Source organism: Elgaria multicarinata, chromosome 7, assembly GCF_023053635.1.
Source record: "Elgaria multicarinata webbii isolate HBS135686 ecotype San Diego chromosome 7, rElgMul1.1.pri, whole genome shotgun sequence".
Lineage (NCBI taxonomy): Eukaryota > Metazoa > Chordata > Lepidosauria > Squamata > Anguidae > Elgaria > Elgaria multicarinata.
This window is the reverse complement of record NC_086177.1, coordinates 12233376-12255020: the sequence shown is the minus strand read 5'-3', so window position 1 is coordinate 12255020 and position 21645 is coordinate 12233376. Positions and strand designations below refer to the sequence as shown.

Below are 21645 nucleotides of genomic sequence, written 5' to 3'. Positions count from 1 at the left end.
TAAATATTTCTCCAAAGCCTCTATGAGGTTTTTTTTTTTAAGGCTGAAGAAATACTTATCATAGTTGTTTGATACAGGGAAGAAAATATTCACTTAAGCTTTAAATTTTTCCACTCCTTATCAGAGTGTATGGGGTATAGGTGGCTCCTCTACTCAAATTAGTCTCTTTTAGAACTGCAAGCCAGTCACATGTCACTGTCCTCTCAGGTACAACATGACAGCCTCTGCAATCGGAAACCTCTGGCTTTGACTTGTTATCCAGATTGCCAAGCAAAAAATGGTTATGGATGAGCAATGGAGCTTGACATAAGACTATTTTGGGGTGGGGCATTGGTGCTTAATTTTAATTTCCCTTTCCAAAAACTATGTAGCATCTACAGAGATGGGCAAACAGTGAACTCACAAAATGCGTATCAAAACGTCCTCAAAGCAGTTCAGGGCAGCATACAAGATGCTTTCCTGTTTCTATCCCCAACCCCTTAGGAAAGTTAGACAAACATATAGTGACTTCCCCCAAGGCCACCCAGCAAATTCCACGGCTGAGCAAGTATTTGACATGCAAAAACCATAATCAAAGTCAATGAAGCCTGTAAGCAATGCTTGTAAAGTGGGCATTGTTACTGAAAGAACATTACAAAGTAATTTATTACATCTTTGATGAAAATAACACATATTGTAGACAAAAACTACTATATAAGCTAACATATAAACATGGGTTGTATGTTTATATACACAGTCCTATTCTATTAGTAATAATACCCACTTGACTTTGTCTGTGGCTTTTTCTGAGCAAGGATTTGAACAAAGGTCTTGCTTGTTCAAGTCCAATAATCCACTTAATGCTACATAGAGTCACTACATCACCACCATCTTCTAGGAGAAATGTTAGGTTATGGTAGTGCAGTTGGCTTCAAACTCCAACCCATTGAAATAGGTTTTCACTATGCCATTTACTAAAAGGTCTATTAAAATGGAGAGAGTTACTTCAGCAGCATTCAACAAATTGTCTTATCTTATCCTAGGCAAGGGATGGGCAACTTTAGACAGCCCTGGGGCCAGTTCCCATTCCCTGGACCCTCCTGGGGGCCACAATCCTGCCACCAGAAAACCAAGCTAACAGCCGTTTGTCACCAAACCTCAGCAGCAAAACACTATAGAGACTCAAAAGTGCCATGTTGAGCCTGAAAACAAGCTAAATTGGGCACTTTTGAGTCTTTATAGCGATTTGACACTGAATTTTGTGTCGTGTTTCTCAAAAACCTCCTGCCTTCTTGGGAGACAATAACAAGGCCTGCTAAGTAATCCACAAAGCTTTATTTAAGCGATAAACATCTCTTCCCACCAGAACAGAGTCTAATCTCTAGGAACTTTCCCCTAGACAAAACTATGCAAACTAAGCAAGACAATTGTCCTTTCAAGGAGAATGGAAAGCCTTTTCCCAAGATGCGTTAACTTCAGAGAGACTAGTTCTGAGGCAGCTTCTGATGCGATGTGAGCTGGGCCGATTTCCTCTCACCTTCCTTTCGCTCCGCCCATTTTAGTCAGCGGTGTACTCTAGGATCGGATAACCTGTCCGTGCTTTCTCCTTCAGACGAATGTTGGTTCCCATTGGCTGTGTATTATTTGCCCTGGACGAGATAAGCTCTGGAGAGAGTTCACCACCAGCAGTGACGAACCTGTGAGAACTTTCTCCCTCACTGGTACAGGCTGGTCTGTGTCTGGCGCCAACTCCTCTACTTCAGAGTCTGATTCTGATTGAACACCTTCCAAACCAGGGGGATCAGGGCTAGACATGACATTTTGGTGGCAAACCCACTGCTTTCTTTTGCTCCCACCACCAAATTTCCACAGCACAGAGGAGGTGGCAGGGCCACATGTGGCCTCTGGGAGATGTGTTGCCCACCCCTGCTTGCTTTGGCCATGATATTAAAATGCTTCTCTTTACCCAGTATCTAAATATTTTGTGGTCCTTAGGACTAATAGCAAAAATCACCAATGTTAGCTTACATTTTCATGTATCTGTGCACATCGGCTGGGAGAGAGGATCCATCAAACACAAAGTCTTCCACCATCACATTTAAAGTCAACCTGGACCTCCAATGCGAAACAGGCTCATCTAGGGCGTATGTTTGCTTTTTCTCTGCTTCAATTTGCTTTTCAATTTAAAAAAAGGATACAAGAGTAAAAATACAAGATTCAATACCACTTCAGAAATCTAGGTTTATGGTAGCTACAGCAGGTTTATGGTAGCTACAAAACAGCTTACTATTTGCTCATGATTGCTTACAGCCTCTAATTGTCCATGTTTCCATCTTCATTTTGCAGCCAATACAATCTAATCTGAAAAAATAAAGCTTCTATCCGTCCCTCTGTCATTATATATTCAGGCAAATAACATGGCAGAGGGAAACCTCCCAAATTGTGAGCAGAATAACTGACAAGCCAATTCCTTTGCAAGCTTGTGTAGTGATGGAAACAATAGTTCAGAAATGCAAGTTACTTCACATTTCTATGATGAATCAGATATAAAACTGCCAGGTTCTGCATAGAAGATATTTACTTGGTTTGCATTGACTTGATTCATGCCCTAAAACGAAATATATGGAATGGCAAATAACTGTCACAGCCCTGCCTTCAATTTATAACAGATTATAAAGGAATCAAGTGTCTAAGCAATTTACTGAACTGAGCACATGCACATTCTAAGCCCGGCCACTTGTAGGTGAGAGAAAAGCAAGGGAAAGGACAATTTGAATGTGCTTAGTTGAGATAGTGGCCTTCACGTGAAGAACATATCAGCACTGTTTTCACTTAGTGAGTTCTTCATTGGAAACACTGTAAAACCACAGAAGCTTCGGTTATTGGGCGGTATAAAAATGCAATAAATAAAAATAAAAATCCACCAACAAGAAAACCCTCACCTGAGTGATAGATTCGCCTGTGAGGAGATTGATTTCTTCTGGTTTAGGTACCATATATGTAGTCAGAGGGCTAACTATATGCACCTGCTTGCCATCGTGCCAAGGCAGAATTCCAGCATGATGAAGGAATATGTATGCATATAATGTTCCATTATTTCGTGTTTTCTTTGGTACAGATACATTAACTGTTCTAAAAAATATAATATATAAATAATGTTTACACTTCGTTTTAGCCAATCGATACAATCACATCAGTTTTCTCTCAAACAGAATAACTAGCACCTTAGATAATGAAAGTAAGATACTTTTCTCCATTAATTTAGAACTTTTAAGATGAACTCATGCTTTAGATGAAAAATGGCAAAAATAACCAATTCAAATTCTTGTTTGGATTCTGAGTTTTAGTTTGACTTGTTCCAATACGTAGCATTCTTTGCTTTTGTCCAATTTTATAACTGCAGGCACTTTTAACTGCCACCTCCGACAAAAGCATAAAACCCTGTAAAAGAAAGGTCATTTATAAATAAGGCAGAACTTCAGCAGTCAGGATTCTCTATATCCATTTGCCTATTTGCCAGTAAAAGCTCTGCTCATGAGAGAGAAACTACTGCTCCCCACCATTCTCCATGGAGGAAAGGCAAGGTGGCTCTCCTCCTTCATGTTGGTTTTCTACAGCAAGCACTAGCAATGACTTGCTGCTGCCACCTCCTGCAAATGCACAACGAGAAGAAAATAATGTTTTCTATGGACAACAAGGATGTGTGCGCATATAAATGGGGTAGGGGAAGGAGAAGTCATTCCTTTCCCTACCTGTTGGGCTTCTGCAGGAGGAAGCAGCAAGGTACTACTGGGCCAAGAGAGAAACCCTCTCCACCCTTGTTATTGTATATACAGGAAAGCAGGGGTAGTTTCTTTCTCTTCCCATTGGAATTTTATAGGTAGCGGCAGCAGTAAGGATGCCACGAGTCTTCTGCAGAAGCCTAGGCATGGGTTCTCAACAAGGGGGGGATTTTAGGGTTCGGGGGGGGGATACTTCAGCAAAGTATGATGTGCCCTTTCAAGCACTCCTCCGCATAGCCAAGAACTGGCAAAGAAAAAACAATCACAGGTTTCTCACTGACTGTAATCTTCATTGAATAAAATAAACTACATTACACTGGAATTCTATTGAATTTTTTGTTCATTGAAGTATGCCTCAGTAACTTTAGTCTGTTAAGTAATTTTAAATTAAAATCTATCAACATTTTCTATTGCTATTAAATTTGTAAAACTACTATAAAAATAATCCAAATAAATGTATATGTACTAATATAGAAATAAAAAATATTTTCAATATTATATGCATATTATTTGGAATGCACCTTTTGAGTTAAGACTATCTTGGGAATTATATTCTGAACAATGGTGAAAGGGGGGAATGGAGCAAAAAAGGTTGAGAACCACTGTGCAAGAGAACCCTCCTCCCTTTCCCAAGTTCTCTGCACATATCACTGAACTCAGCGATGGAAGGAATTAGTAATGATCACAAATAGGTTTTACTAGTAAGCCAAAGTTTGTGGACTCTTGAACCTACACCATGTACAAATCTGGCCCATAAAATCAAAACAGTTTATCTTATAACAGCAGTCTAAGCAAACGTATCTGGAAGTAAATCCTGTTAAACATCAATAAGACTTTCTTCTCAGTAAACATGCTTAAAATTGAGATGTAACTATTTTTTTCATTTTTGTAAATAGCTTTTTTATCACTGATAAAAGGAAGCATGTAAATATTTTAAATAAAAATAAAATATTATGGCCTGAAAGCTTCCATGGAAATTATGGGGTACTAGATAATCTAGCTAAAGTTAGGCTACAATCCTATTCATGTTTATAGAAGAAAAAAGTCTTACAACTCTCAGCATTCCTTAGGCAGCCATGCTAACTAGGGAATACTAGGAGTTTTAGGACTATTTTTCTGTCTAAACATGCATAGGATCGCACTTTTAAATACTTTGATGACTGTGTCATTTTACAGAGAGATTTAAATATTAAGCGTGCCACTAAAATAAATGGGACTTAAAAGAATTTAACTTAAGCTCAATGGAAAGTATGGACACAAAAAGAATTCTTTTGTAGAAACTGTACAAACAAATCTATAATACTTACCTTTCAAATTTGGACTCGACATCAAAATTCTCCACATTCAAAACCAGATCAATATTATTCTCAGTACCTATGTTTGATCGTGTAGTGGTATAAACACTTAGCTGAAACAGAAAAGGATCAATTAGTGCTTGCACAAAGATTTGTTTCCACCATGTTACCTTGGCTGGTACTGAAAAGGAGCTCATTGTACTCCTGACACCTCTAGGGTATTTACTCCCTTTATCTTAGGTGACAGGCAACCTACAGAACCTGCTAGTCCTCTCTCTACACCACCCCTGGACGCACATACTTTGGTAAAACCATAAAGAGGAGTTAAGAAACGCTTACTGCCTCCTCCTCTTCTCCCCTCCATTTCAGCAAAGCAGCCTACACAATTTGTGCCCCATCAAGTTGAATGGAACCCACAAGCCCATTTTCATAGGTTAGGCTTACCCGGGGCTTGCTAAGCCTCCTATTTTTGCTTTCTGCCTGTGGCTATAGAAACAAGGAGGCTGTTGAGGAAGTGGTGGACCATAATACATAGTTGGTGTGCAACATTTAGGTTGGTGGGCCACAAGTTATGTAGGCTCGTTTAACGCAACTTAAGGGTCCCCACCCCACATTTTGAAAGGCCTGTAAAGGAAAGAGAGCACATAGTAACAGAAAAGTTAAGACTGCACCATTTATGGAAGACTCAGGAGAGAGCCACCAAAGTGTTTATGCATGCAAGTAATTCCCCTTGGCCTGACTGAGCTGGATAGAATTTACTCAATTTATGGCTAGTTCTTCTGTTACCCAAGCAACACGTTTGTATAGTTGCATCCAAGTTATCTGAAATGCAGAAACCATATTGGATAGGTGTATGAAAGATCGCCTCATCCCATTGGAATCTACCTGTATATTATGCTCTGCTGGGGAAGCTTTACTCAGTGTCCCAGCAACAGAGGTCAGCTTGGCCAAGGCATGAGGGAAAGTCTTTACATTGGTCATACACACAGGCTGAGTTCGGACAACACGTTAATCAACTGGGGTGGGTGGGTGTAATAGGAACAGAATAGGAAACAACCATAGATTAGCGTGTCATCTGAACTCAGCCACAGACTGAGGAACTTCCTGGCTTAGACTGGTTCATTTGCCTCACTCTGATTTAACCTCCCGTCCTGCTGATTTTTTTCATGCTCTCGTAAAGAATATAGATTATTAACTGCTAAGTTTGGTTTTCACAGTAATCTATTTTATTGCTTTGCCGCTTAATTCTTTTATTGAACTGATGCAAATCACCTTATGTGTCTTTTTGAGAGAGAAAGTGCAGGAGATATAAGCTTCTTAGTCAACATCACTTGCATAAGGAGAAACTAAAACATGCATCTTTTCTATTGTTTCCACATTTCAAATTTCACCTGAGCACTGTGGGTCAAAACTGGGCAGAAGTTTCAACCCTGCTGCTCAGAGAGTTTAAAAACTGACCTTCAATGTCTAACTGTTCAGCATATTTGGGACTGGACTGGGGTGGAATCCCTCTGCCTCGACCACCCAGATTGTCCAATGTTTTAAGAGTGGAAGTTGCCTCTCTCTGCAAGACATGTTGCCTTGGTTTATTTGCATAAGTCATCTTAAGAGTTTTCGTCCTTTTTTGTAGTGCACCTGCCTTCTGCTTATGGAACCCCTGTGGCCGCACTGTGGTAGACCAATCTGGGTGGTGAGGACTAAATTTCATGTGCTTCCTTCCACGTCATTCTCCAGTTCTGTGCAAATCATGACCTCCAATTGCCAGCAGTTAATATTTACTACTTCCTACTTCTGGCAACACAATATGCTGATACAACAGGACAAACTACAGAGAACAGTGCAACACAGAGGAAAAGAAAGAGAAACAAACAAGCTTGCCAAATTATTTGCCCCGTCATTTACTCCCCGCCCTGCCTCTCAGATGGCCCACTACTGTGAAAAAAATGCAATTCCTCTTCTCTACGTTCCAAAGATATAATATGACTAAGTCACTGCAAATGAAAGATATAATATGGTGTAATTAGACAAAGTCCATCCTCTGGCAGCAAGAGTCAACTCATAATACTGGAAAATGCAAGGCACCTGATTGCAAAGGTCTCATAGCATTATTCCATGGTTGAAAAATTACAGATATTTATCCACTTCTGTTCTGGTGCCTATGTGATCACTGGTTCCTAGACTGTTGTGATGCTAGTGCCTGTATATGTTAATTCTCCCAACCTCCTTGGTTCAAGTTTGAAACCTATATTTTGATCACTCACAGAAAATTGATGTACTAATTCCTATAATCTTGAGGGGGGCACCCAAAAAACTCCAACACCTCAAAGGATTAATACATTCCTACAATTAAAAAAAAAAAAAGGATGAAAAATAAAGCGCCTGTTCCCAGCAATTATTGGCAACAGAATGTAATGTCAATTACGCAATAACAATACTTAGCACTTCTATAGTATTTTAGATATTGATTGATTTTATATACAAGATTTATATACTGCTCTATATCCAATAAAATTCCAGAGCAGTGAACAATTAAAAAAAAGACAAAAAAAGGGAATCAAAATACATAATTATTATTTTTTAAATCAAATTATACCAAAAAAAAGTGTCTGGTCTGTCACTGAAGGCTTGTTTAAATAAAAATGCATTCAGCATCTACTGAAAATGAAAAAAAATGTCAGTGCCTGCTTGACATCAACACACCGGGAGTTCCAGATGGTCAAAGCACTTCACATACATTGAGTTAGATCCAGATTAACAATTCCATCAACAGAAAGCATCAGGATCAGAAGTTCTCCACTAGAGGAAAAAGATGGGGAGGCAATATTCGCCAATTCTCTCGTCCCCCTCTTCTCATGCTGCTCCAGAGGGTTGCCCAGTCTCCTGGAGCAGGTTTTTAAGAGCCAAAGGGGTTTGCAGGAGAAAAGTGAAATTTTAAAGATCACCCTCCCCGCCCACTTCTGCTGAGCACTATTCTGGATCCAACCCATTATCTCAGTAAACCATAGAATTTTTGCCAGATGACAACTGTCAGGGCAGCGGGGTGGAGCCATGTACCCCTATGCTTATCAAATGTCCTGCTGCTTAACCCTACTGTGACAGCATGGCAGTGGGATTTGACTCAAAAGGCTCCCGTTGTTGACCCCTTACTTTTACAGTTACCCTATTTCTTCAATTCTAAGACACACTTTTTTCTCCATATGAACATCTCTAAAAACTGGGTGCGTCTTAGAATCGCGGGTGTGTCTTAGGGTTGTTGTTTTTCTGTTGGTGGTACTGAAATTAGTGTGCGTCTTACCATCGATGGTGTCTTACAATCGAAGAAATACAGTATCTTATAATGTAAGTATCACCATCCCCAACTTGCAGAGGGGCAGAGGCAGAATGATAGCGACTTGCCCACAGCTAACAAGCGAGTTATACGCAGAGATTGGGCAAGGTGGGGCGCAGCACTTCCCAAATGAACTTCCTGGCTGACAGCATGCCCTGAGCCCAATGGTGGGCAGAAAATAAACTGTTAGGCCAACAAGGAACCACTGACCACTTTCTAGCAGCCCAGCGAATGGTACCTGCTGGTTGCTGGAATTCTTGCACAGCCAGGACACGGGTCTTGGGGATCTTTGGCTTAACCCAGCGAGGCCCAACATACAAGTGCATACTACACCTTATTTAGGGTGACCATATGAAAAGGAAGACAGGGCTCCTGTATCTTTAACAGTTGCACAGAAAAGGGAATTTCAGCAGATGTAATTTGTATATATGGAGAACCTGGTGAAATTCCCTCTTTATCACCATAGTTTAAAGGTGCAGGAGCTATACTAGAGTGACCAGATTTAAAAGAGAGCAGGGCACCTGCAGCTTTAACTGTTGTGATGAAGAGGAAATTTCACCCCCTTCAATTGACACCTGCTGAAATTCCCCTTTCAATACAGCTGTTAAAGACACAGGAGCCCTGTCCTCCTTTTCATATGGTCACCCTACCTTATTATTTCCATCTATGTTAATGTCTTATAATTTTGTTGTGTATTTTAAACGTTTACGTTTTGTCGTCCCGTCCCCCCAATGTATGTTTTAAACTTTGTAAGGCCACCTTGAGGCCCAACATTGGGCAAAAAGCGGGATACAAACAGATATAATAATAATAATAATAATAATAATAATAATAATAATAATAATAAACCTTGCAGCAGCCTTCCCCCAGCCTAGTGCCCTCCAGATGTGTTGGCAGCTGCACCGGATTGGGGAAGGCTGCCGTAGAGGACGGGGTGGGGAGTGATACTAAAAAATGACACCATCCAACTGCCCACTGCAATACTTTTGGGCGACCCCACCCCCACCCCGCCCAGCTCCGCGAAAACAACCTGCACCTAGAGAGGATAAAAACGAAAAAGGAAATATTTCCCCCACCCCACCCCACCCCACCAAGGAAGCGTCATTTTAAAGTTATGATTCCCTCTAATTAGCATGTGGTTGTGGTGCAGGGAGGGAGAAGGACAAGGGGTCCAGGCGACCCTGCCAAGCGCCTCACCTGGAGCTTGGGCCGCCGCGCCAGGTAAGGCCGGATGCAGCCGTCGTTCCCTTCGCCGTCGCGCCCGGCAGCGAGGCAAGGCCGGGTATGGACGATGCCGTACATCACCCAGCAGGTGTGCGCCACGTAGACGGCGAACAGCCCCACCGCCAGCCCCGTCAGCGAGCTGCGCCTCGGCAGCATCGCCCCCCCGGACCGGCACAGCGGCCGCCAGCGGCATCGACCACCCACCACAGCAGCACACAGGCCACGCGCACGCCGCCGTTCCCAACCCAGGGGCCTTCGCCTCACGCGAGCGAGCCAGGCCAACCGGCCAGACCGCTTCCTTCTCCTCGGCTCTTCCTTCCCTCAGCAACGGAAACAGATTGGCCGCCCCCGCCTGGCATGCCGGGAAATGTAGTCTCACTGGCTCCTGCAGGGTCTTCGTGGAAAATGCAGGCCTTCCGTCCCTGCTTGCGAGGAATACCTTTCGCGCGTTTCCTCCGCCCCGAGAAGTTCCCGCTGGGCTTGACAGGAAACGTAGGCCTCTAGTGCAGACTGATGCATAACTGCTCAGAAGTAAGCCCCATCGAGTTCAACGGGACTTACTTAGGGTGACCCTATGAAAAGGAGGACAGGGCTCCTGTATCTTTAACAGTTGTATTGAAAAGGGAATTTCAGCAGGTGTCATTTGTATATATGGAGAACCTGGTGAAATTCCCTCTTCATCGCAACAGTTAAAGGTGCAGGAGCTATACTAGTGACCAGATTTAAGAGAGGGCAGGGCACCTGCAGCTTTAACTGTTGTGATGAAGAGGGAATTTCACCAGGTTCTCCATATATACAAATGACACCTGGTGAAATTCCCTCTTCATCACAACAGTTAAAGCTGCAGGTGCCCTGCCGTGTTTTAAATCTGGTCACTCTAGTATAGCTCCTGCACCTTTAACAGTTGCATAGAAAAGGGAATTTCACCAGGTTCTCCACCACATGGTCATTTCCAACCCCGCCCCAGTAACATGAAAAAGCTTGCCTGGGAGAGACTACTAATAAAGTTCCTTCCTAGAAAAGAGGGCTGCTTTGACGGCACCACATTGACACCATGTTGCCCCTAAAGCCCGCAGTTTTCCTCCTGCAGGGTTGCGCTTGGTAATCCTCACGCCAAGGAGGGAGCACAGAGTTTCCAGTGTCCTCCTCCCCCACCCGTTTCTGGCTTGAGAACCAATCATCAGTCCAATAAAAGAGGGGCACCAGTTGAATTTGCAATTAAAAATAAATGCTAAAGAGCACACAACTCTACAAACAATATTATAATGTGTGACAAACCATAACATAGGAACGATGCAATTAAACAGAAAATAGTAAATTGAACGAGTCTACACAAAACATGCTAGACACTCAGTATGAAATGAAGACGTAAATAAAGTGCAAAAAGCAATGAGGTTTAACAGCTGGGCGACGGAGAGAACACGAGAGCGTGCATTGAACACAGGTTTTCTACAAGATAGGCAAAGTATAACATGCACCCATTTCAGTCCTGTTTTGCCATGTTTTGGCTTCTTCAGAAAGCCAAATTTCAAACTGAATCTTTAAATCTGTGAAAACCAAAAAACATACATAAGACAAAGTTATTGGCAAATAGCAACAGATAAGGCTCAGAGACTTTTCTGTTAGGACTCGCTGCAATTCACAAGCAATGTGGTGGGAGTAAGGGAAAGTTGAAACACCTTAAGTAATCTTTCTGTCCCAGAAACTTATTAATTCCCCACCCCAGGAAGTTTGGCTGCAAAACAAATACAAAGTTTCAGAAACATGATAAAATTAACAGCCAAATGTTAATTAAGGAGCTCAACCCTCAATCCCAAGCAACTCTATTGAACAGATTCAATGGTGGCCAGTTCTGCAGACAGGTGTGTTAGTTTAGTCTTTATCTACCTGTATCTTAAAGGTACAGGTAACACTCTAGTCCAGACTAGAACAGAGGTAGTAACCCATCCTGCAGCTACTGAGGGAAGTAACAAACAGGAAGAGGTCACCTTCCAGGATTTCTCTAGCAAAACTCGAGCAACATGAGGTAGCCTTAACCCTGGTCTTAAACCAACACGTGTTTTGATAATGAAATAGTATGGTGTCTAAAGTTATATGGGAAGCACTGCAGAAAGTGATTTGATTTAATTCCCTCCTGCCCTCCCAAGTTAAGGGCATTTCCCCCCTTCTGCAGGGGACAAATGGTCCTGTGGAAGGGAAGGGTGTGATATTCAGCCCAGCTGAAATAAAAGCAACAGCTTCAAAGTAACTTAAGAGTTTAGGAGAACACAGAATTAAACTGGAAAATCAGCCGCAATAATTAAATTATTTTTTATGTTAAATGGGAAGGATCCCTCTTCCATATGCATGTGAAGTGGGCTGTTAAGCAAATTAAAGCAACTGTAGTTGCTGTTTCAATTCATTCCTGGGCAAATATAATGTATGCATCCCTTCATTCATTCTTTAGTTGTCAAGGTGGTTCAGAGCAAAAATAATAATAATTCCTAAAAGATATAAAACCAATAGGCATAGCAAACCAAAACAAGAAAATACCAAAACCAATATACATAATTGTTGGGAAATCACACTCTGAACCAGAGTTGAGCAGAAGTAGCAGCGGCTCTCAGTTTAGGACGCAGCAAAGACTCGATGAGGCAAAGGATTCTTTGTAAGTTAAAAGCAAACCCTTTACTGACAGTTGAAATAATTTAGTTATGGCAGCATATATACAAATACTCACAGACGATCAATACACATCAGCATACATCAAGATGGGGTAAGATGAAGAATAAGAAACATGAAAACATGCAATCACTAATTGATTAATTGATGAAAATGCTTCCATACAATACTTCAATAACTGTCCAGCTGAGACCTTGACATTTAAGGGAATTGCGCGTTCTGCTGACTCCTCATTTTCTTCAAGATCCAACACCCGTTCTTTTGATTTTTACGCCACAGTTTTTACAACACAACACTTGTACAGACGTTTACATTTCATCCTGCCTGAAACCTAGTGTTTCCCAAATCTCCCTGTGTTTTGTAGCTCCTAAAGGTTTTGTGAATATGTCAGCAAAGTTTTCTTGTGACTCACAATAACACAACTTCAGAGTTCCACTACTTATGTGTTCTTTCACATTTTGGTACTTAATAGCAATGTGTTTGGATTTTGACTTGAACATGTCTGCGTTTGCCAACGCAATACATGCCTGGGAGTCACAGAACACTGTGATTGGCGTTTCAATTTGGATTTTGAAATCCTTTATTAATTGCATTAGCCAAGTGATTTCTCCACACAACTCTGACAGTGCCCCATACTCTGCTTCGCAGGAAGATCTGGAGACAAAAGCCTGCTTTCTGGACTTCTAAGAGATTAGTCCTTTTCCCAACATTAGCACAATTCCAGACGTTGACTTCCAGTCTTCTATACAGCCTGCCCAATCCGAATCCACATAACTCAAGAGCTTTTTATCTGGCTCAGCAGATAACTTCAAACTGTAATTTAAGGTGCCTTTGAGGTACTTAACACTCTCTTGGTTGCATGCCAAGCAGCCACTGTTGGCTTGGCAATGAACCGGGGGGGATCCGCACGTCGCTCCCAGAGCGCTTCTATGGGACCCCAGTGCACCCCGAAAACGATAGTCTGACTTCCCTGTAAAAGAAACGAGGAAGAGCCGTCCATGCCGCCGAAGACGAGGAGGAGGAGGAGAGCTCTCCGCTGACGAGGAGAGCTCGGCAAAAGAAGGCGGGCTCTCCTCACCGAGCTTTTGCCGAGAGGAGAGCTCTTTTGCCGAGCTCTCCTCGCCGGCGGAGAGGTCTCTGCGGCGGCGGCATGGACGGCTCTTCCTCGTTTCTTTTACAGGGAAGTCAGACTATCGTTTTCGGGGTGCACTGGGGTCCCATAGAAGCGCTCTGGGAGTGACGTGCGGATCCCCCCCTGCTTAAGATAGCAACCGCAGCAGACAGATCTGGCCTTGACCAGCTTACCAAATACAATAGCATACCCACCACAGAGTGATACAGGCTTGGGTCACTGAAACTTTCTCCTTGCAGGTTTTTCTGGATATCCAATTCCATGGGGCTTTTGACCCCTTTGCAATCCTGCATTCCAAAATCCTCTAGCAGCTTTAGAATTTTTTGCTTCTGACTGAGCAAAAAACCTCCGTCTTCTGCTAGTTTAACTTCTACTCCTAGGTAATTCTTCACTGGACCTAAGGATTTCAAATTATACCTGCTTCCAAGCTGATTTGCAACTTTCTGGACCTCTGCATCACTAGGATAAGCAATCAAAACATCATCAACAAAAACAATGAGAGCTTTATAATTCTGACCACTCCCCTTTGTGTACAGACACAGCTCCTTTCAAATCCCATCTCACTTACCAAAGTGGTGTTTTGGACAGAATTCCAACACCTGGCACTCTGTCTAAGGCCATAAATTGCTTTCTTCAGGAACCAAACTTTGTTGTCATCTGACTCAAAACCTTCAGGTTTTCTCATGTATATTTTTTCCTGAATTGGGGCGTTCAGGTATGCAGTTTGGAAATCATATTGCCTAATTTTTAACTTTTCTTTTGCTGCAATAATTAAAAATAATCTTAAAGTTTCTGCTTTTACAGTTGAGGTATAGTCTACCTCCTTAACTTGATTAAAACCCCTTGCGACAAGTCGGGCTTTGAATTTTTCTTCCCCTGTCTCTAACTGTTTGCGCTTAAAAACCCATCGACACATTACAGACTTCTGCCCTGGAGGCAAAACTGTTTCTTGAAAAACTTCATTGTCTTTTAGGCTTTTCAACTCACTTTCCATGGCTTCTAGCCATTTCTGCCTTTCTAAAGAACCGAATCTTTGTACATCTGCATAAGAATTTGGCTCAAAGCTTATATTAAAGGCTTCAGAGGCAAACCGCTTTGGCGGGACTCCTTTATTTGCTCTCTGAGAGCGAGGGGGGATAAATGCCGCCTCCTCTTTCTGTTCTGGCTGCGTTTCTAACTCTGATCCGGCCTCTGTTAACTCCTGTGGTGTTCAATTCAATAACTGTCCAGCTGACACCTTGACATTTGAGGGAATTGCATGTTCTGCTGACTCCTCATTTTCTTCAGGTCTCCAGGTAATTGGAAAAATAGTGGAAAAAGAAAAACCAGATCCAATCCAGGATCCAACAGTAATAATGAAACAGAATGAAGCTGAAGTCAATAAAACCTTTATATTTTTTAATGTACAATATGTTAATATTTTTTTCATACATGCAGTACATTGTGTCATCACTTCAAAAAACAGGCTGTGCTACTGCTTGGAGTCAGGCGTGTGTCAGAGAGAGAGAGAGAGAGAGAGAGAGACAGAGGCCTTTGCTAGACCTACCATTAAATCTGCGACGGAGGAGGGGATTGACCACGAGGCAACTATCGTGGGCTGTTGCACTAGTCCAGACGTCACGCGTGACGAGCTCAAGAAGAGAGCCGTCACATCCGCCATTTTTTTGTTTTCTTAAAGGGATGATGCGCACAAACGCTCGTGCACACAGGTAATTTATTTTTAGAAATTAAATTGATTTTCCCACTCCCCCACCCTGCCCCCGATAGGCGCAGCACTCCTGGAGAGTGTTGCGCCCTGTGCGCAGCTCCCAGCCTCGCACGAGTAACCGCGTGGAGCCGGGGTCAAGCCACGGAAACGGGCCACACCTTCTGCGGTCCCGGGCTCAGCCCGGCACCGTGGAAAAAGCAGTCCCAAAGTGTAGGGCTATATCCCGAGGCCAGGCAGGGTTGATCCTTGCCGGAGCCTGAGATCCCCTGTGCATCATCTGGACACACAGGGGTGATCCCGGTTATACGCCAGGGATATAGCCTGGTCTAGCAAAGGCCTGTGGGCCCGATTTCTCCACAGTCCCAAGCTGAGCCCAGGACCGCGGAAGGTGTGGCCCGTTTCTGTGGATTGACCCCGGCCCCGCGCAGTTACTCGCAGGTAGCTGGGAGCCGCGCACGGGGTGCAGCGCTCCCCAGGAGTGCTGCGCCCATCGGGGGCAGGGTGGGGGGAACAGGAAAATCAATTTAATTTTTTAAAAAAACCAATACCTGTGCGCATGAAAACAAAAAAAATGGCAGACGTGACTGCTCTCTTCTTGAGCTCACCACACGTGATGTCTGGATAGTTGCATCGTGGGCTTTCCCCTCCTCAGTTGCAGATTTAACGGTAAGTCTAGCAAAGGAGAGAGAGAGAGAGAGAGAGAGAGAGACGCCCCAGTTGAATTGACAGCCTAAATAATTGCAGGTCATCAATCCCTCTTCAAGACTGGTGTTCTTCATTCATGTTCTTAAAGGGCCGAACTTGGAAAAGGCTTCCGTATCTTTCCTGGAGAAAGAGTTATGAAGGAAAAAGCATTAGTTCTCATGTGGGTTCAACTGCACTGGCCATTAGGGCTAGATGAGAATTTAATTGGGTCTCCATTTTACTGCAGACCTATCCAGTTGGCACACCCCTCAGACCAAAACGCATTCCAGAATGCAGTTGTAACTGGAAATCTGCACTTTCTTGGGTAGCTGGGCTAAAGTTCCATCAATTAAAAAAAATCTGTCCCCAAATTGTGCATGTTTCAAAAGGCACGTCATGTGGGCAAATACGTGCACTGTCGCTTTATCTGATGGGGAGAGCAAATGCATACATGTGCACCTTTGGATAATCCACACACAAAACAAGCCATGGATTTGTATCCTGCAGATTAGTACAGAAATGAGTCGGAATGATTTTTGGTGTGCAAATCCAAGAGCCTGTTTTGAAAAACGACTTCACAGCACTGCCCGCTTATTGTACAGTTCATATCACTCCCCAGTCCTTGGCTTCCTCTTAAGAAGCCATCCCCTCTAGTTACATTGAATGGCAATTCATGGTATCCCAAACTTTAAAATATAAGGATTATCGAAATACGTTTGGTACCGTAAAAGCTGAGTCAAACAGGCAACCATCCCTTCAAATTGACACTTACTGTTGAAGCAATCTTTTCAATAGACTCCACCAGTATGTTCTGGATGTTATCCTAAGTGGAATAGACAGAGAATATCTTTTAAGTCCCTCTAGTGCTATTAAGAAACTTGTCAGAATTTTGTAATGTGAAGATGTGAAAAGCTTACGGTGCAGATATGCATGACTACTCGGAAGTAAGCCTCAGGGAAGTTATTTTCACGTAAATGTGTGCACATCTCCGAACAGGGAAAATGTACACTTATTCAAGCAAGAATGCAAATGCCCCCACACCACATTAACCATGGTGTAAAAATGTGTCCTTTTTTGAAAAATGCTCATGTTAGAGTGTGCATTTTTCAAAACGGATACACCCTTCCAAATGTGATGGCAAGCTCAAGAATGCACAAGTTTGCATTCAGGGTGCTTTCCTCACATTTTCACAGGTGAAGGAAGTTCTCATACATCCCTAGTATAGGATTTCAGCCTTAACTGGTAAAAGTGACTTTTTACTTAGAACTTCCCTAGCTAATCAAATTGTATAGTGATGTTAATCGACAATTATGTGCAAGTATGAAGAAGCCATCAGGGATCAAATCCCACGAACAGGATATCCCTATGTTACATCAATTCACAAATGAACTTCCCAGTGCCTGCACACTTTGAAGCTCCTTCAAGTCATCCTGCTAAAAAACCCTCCAAAGGCTGGCTGGTTTGCCTGCCTGGCTACGACCATGTAAACAAGCATCAGGCAGGCCATCATGATACATGATTAGTCGTCAGGTTTGTCCTGGAAGCTCCTGATTTATGCTGGGGGTGGGTGAGCAGAACATGGATCTCCATGAAACACTGAAGTCAAAAACATCTGGAGATCTATCTTCTGGCCACCCCTGATGTACAGAGCCCCAGTTCAGTGAGTGAGGAGAGACCATAACTTCTCGCACATGCTTAGTGTGCTGGCTCACAGTTCTTCCCAAATGCATTATCTTTCTGACATGATACCTGATGAGGTTCTGATGAAAGGACCTCCTCTGAAGAGTACTTCTTCAGGACCTTGAAAACGGACTCGATATGGCTAGATGAAATAAGCCCGATGGCAGAAAGAATGCCCTAGGAAGAATCAGGGGTTATTCAGTTGATTCCTATTTCCTTGAGAGTCTGAAAAACATTTATCTGATGTATTTTCAAATTATTGTCTCCCAAAGTGGTCCACAACAATTGAAAAGAGAGACAGTTCTTGCCATTAGGTTGCAAAGTAAAGAGACAATAGAGACAAGGAGTAGAGGGAAAATGTAAAGAGGAGGGAGATTGTTTTTCAAGGCCAGAACAAAGCACTGAGCTATAGCAGTGGCATTTAAATGGACATTGGGCCAAGCGGGTGTTCTCTCCCTGGGGTTCTTGCTCAAATACTATTTGGTGGCTATTTGGCCAATGGATGGGACCAGAGCATTCTCTCTGTTGATACTGTAGTTGCAGAGCTACAGGCAGTAGGAGCTGAGTGGTCTTTCTGGCAAGGAGGGAGGAGAGAATTCCCTGCAACCGCTCCTTCTCTGGCTGAAGGATGGGTCAGGTTGGTCTCCCCCTTGGCATGGTGTTATTCCTGAGAGGCAGCCTCCCAGTGTCCCTCAGTCGCCTGGCGGATTTTGGAAGCCAGGGTGTGCTTCCTTTCTGCTCTCCAACTCCAGGGCAAGAAATACAGAATGAAAAGGGACACGGGGCTCCATTTATAGCTCCATTGTGAATGGGGGTCACAGATCCCTGTTCAATGTGCGATATCTTCGAGACATCGCACATTCATAATTTCATCGTGCATCCCACAAAGGCTGAGAAAACAGAACACTCTAGAAGCCTGTAGATCTCCCCTGCTATGCTTCCCCATATTCTAACAAGAAATTCTCTTCTCCAAAATATGAGGGAAGTTGGTTTCCTTTCCAAGCTCTGTTCAGCCTATGATCTGCTCAGAGACATATTCCTTTGTAGCGCAGGTAGGGAAGTGCATTAAATACCCAGGTCTGATTAAGGGGCGGACTGCTAATGTGCACACATGGGGAAGCAGGAGGAGTATTTAATTGGCAGTGAAGTAAGTTCCCTCTTATCAGGTGCCTGGATGCCGAAGGGGGAGGGATCTCAAAGGATGTAAATTCCCGCTTGCTGCAAACACAGTCACAATCCGAGAGGGTCACTGTAGCAACACTTTGAGGGCCTTTTCAAATCATACCAGGATGGAAGGCAAGAAGCTAAAAGTGCAGGATGGTTTCACGTTGTAAAATATTAATACAATGCATGGATCAACGTTATGTATCAATGCATGTATCAATGTAACACTTTAATAATCATGATTATGCTAAATAGAGCTCAAAATAAATATTACGGTTCCAAGCCTGACAGCTGTATTCCTCTCACCTCCTTATCTGATGGTTTCGTCAGCAATGACTGCAGGAGGTTGTTCAGAGATTCCTCCACGAGGGCATGATCTCCTGAGGCATGGAGAATGGCCCCATAATATTGGTACAGGAAGAGCTGCAAGAAGGAGTGGCAAAGATTGCGTTTATTGGGACAGCAAATGTAGATAGACTCCATTATCTCATGATTTCATCTTGCCCTAAAGAAAGTTGGATATTACTATTATTGTACCACCATTACATCTTCATGGTAGTTTACAAAGTGCAGGTTTTGGTCAATATACAATCTTTATTTTGACATAGGGGAGATAACAGAAGGAGGGGAGGGGAGGGGAGGGGAGGGACGGGGAGGCAGGAATGAATGAGCAAGACTTCCGTGTCATGTCAATGTCACACACTTAAACTTAGTCATAGTCTAAACATGCTGTATTAGCACTAGTCTGTACCCCTGTTCATTTGTGAAGAGAAAAAGACAAAAAGAGAGACACCTCCCTGCCACTCTGGACCAAACCTCATTATCAAAAAGAAAATACAGAAGCAGATACTGGCTCTGCATCTAGAAAGACATCTCCAAACTGGACTATTCCACCTTGCTTTACGGTGAGCTTGGTCACCATAAACTTTAGACAGCTTCCACTGACCTTTGGCAGGGCGGAATCCCTTGAGGTCTTTCCCTCCTCCCTGAATACTTGATGGAGGATTCCGGATAATTCCTTCCCCTGGTGGTAGTGAAGGGATCTGGCGCCAAGCTGTTGGAAAAGAAATCAAGCCTTTCACCATTCATGGATGTCTAACCCTCCCACTGTCCGAACAGGCTTGATCCAGCATTCCTTTCCATTGCGCCCTGTCATCTTCTGTTCCTCTCTTTTATTTTGGATTCCAATCTCAGGTCAAGGTGCTCTTAGGATGGCCATTGTATCCCTGACACTGAAATAGTCATTCCCGACTACCACCATGCTTAGGCTGACAGGTTCTGGCTATGCCACAGTCTACTTCACAGGTTCTAGTCAGAGTAGGCCTCCAGGAGGGCATGAGTTACACAGGGACACTTCTCTATCATCTCAGGTCTTGTTACCCAGCAAGCCTAGTTCAGAGCTCCACATTCTGATCAGCCGTCCTTGGCCATGCCATGCTGGCACAAAGGGGGGAACCCCTCAGATAACCGTGCTGGGGAGATGCAGGAGTCCATCAAAGCAGAGCTGCCACTGATGAAGATGGATAGTTTTGCAAGGCAGAAGTTTCACCTGCCATGTGTTTTGCCTCATAAGACAAGCAAACATTTTATCTGCCCTGGGTGTAACATCAATATGGCTTCCCTGCCATTAATGGGCCCCATCCTGGGCATAACTTCCAGAATAATTTATTAAATCGACCATCATGTAGAGAGAACCACGAAGTTCCCAATTCTATGCTTTGTTCTCTGATGTCAACGTTAAACCCAGCCGAAAGCAACCCAGATGCAAGAGGTGGAGATCCTTCCTTACCCTCTTCAGTTTGCTCCTCCATTCCTCTGCTTTTGAGGAATCCTCCTCTAAAAGTTCTGTGGGAGAAGAAGAAGAAGAAGAAGAAGAAGAAGAAGAAGAAGAAGAAGAAGAAGAAGAAGAAGAAGAAGAAGAAATGCATTGGTTAGGAATATTGTTCTATTGGACAAGATGGCTGTGAGGTTTTCTTTCTAAATCAGACCTGGCAAATCAAATAACTAACATGCCTGACTTGTAAAATAACTAAAATGAGCTCTGCATGAAACCTCCCATTTACAATATGTCTGGGAGCTTTAACTGACCCAAAACAATGTGATAGGCTGTGAAAAAATGGGGTCCCATGTTAGTACTCGCTATACTTCAGGGTTAAACTACACGTTACATTAACTCACTAGTGTGCTGCTCCCCCCTTCTGTTATTTATTTATTTCAGAGTAAACACACTCCCTGCCAACTGGATTGGAACTGCAGTGTGTGGGGAGGTTTAATTCTTCTCTCCCCAACTGGGCCCTCCGATGAAAACACCCCCATGTGGCAGTTAGCAGCAGTAAAAATAAAAAATCCTCCTTGACCCTCAGACAGTGAGGGAAACACAGAGCAGGCTGCTGTGGGAGATATTAATGGGCAGGCAGGTTCCTATGGGAGAAGACAGCCCTTGAAGTATCTTGGCCCCAGCATGTTTAGAGCAACTGAATGGGCTTGCAAACCAAGTAGAAGCCAAAGAACATGTAAAACCAGCATTTGTATGCTCCACATGGCCAGCCCCAGTACAATCTAGCAGCTACTTTTGAACCAGCTGCTCGTTCCAAATACATTCTAAAGGCAGGCCCACATTGAGCGTATTACATCTATCTAATCTAGATACCCGTGGCAGGAATTTGCATGAATTAGCTTCTCTTTGCCAGCTTTCTGTCATTTTCTCCCACACTGATTTCATTTTATCCAACTAAGATACTTAACAATAAGAACTAGAAGCTTAGTTCCTTTTAAAAGTTGGGTCATGGAAGATCCAATTGAAGATGGCAAAGGCTTCTTCACATTACCCACTGATTCTTCCTTCTATTTGCTCAACTTCTGCAATGCGCTCTACATGGGGCTACCTCTGTGCCTAGTCCGGAAACTTCAATTAGTCCAAAATATGGCAGCCAGGCTGGTCACTGGTACACCTAGGGGTGACCGCATTACACCAGTTTTAAAATCTCTTCACTGGCTGACGATTAGTT

At 43.2% G+C, this 21645-nt stretch overlaps 1 protein-coding gene across 1 annotated transcript in view; it reads right to left on the bottom strand.

The window, feature by feature from the left end:
* CLPTM1L (CLPTM1 like) overlaps positions 1 to 9847 on the bottom strand; it is a 28184-nt gene extending 18337 nt beyond the window's left edge. Inside the window, exons 1-4 of the mRNA XM_063130202.1 lie at positions 9582 to 9847; positions 5069 to 5169; positions 2922 to 3111; positions 2008 to 2153 (exon numbers count right to left, since the gene is read on the bottom strand). Coding sequence (XP_062986272.1) covers positions 2008 to 2153; positions 2922 to 3111; positions 5069 to 5169; positions 9582 to 9764 — 620 coding nt within the window. The 5' untranslated portion in view covers positions 9765 to 9847. The remainder of the gene's footprint in view (positions 1 to 2007; positions 2154 to 2921; positions 3112 to 5068; positions 5170 to 9581) is intronic.
* Between the last annotated feature and the right edge of the window lie 11798 nt (positions 9848 to 21645).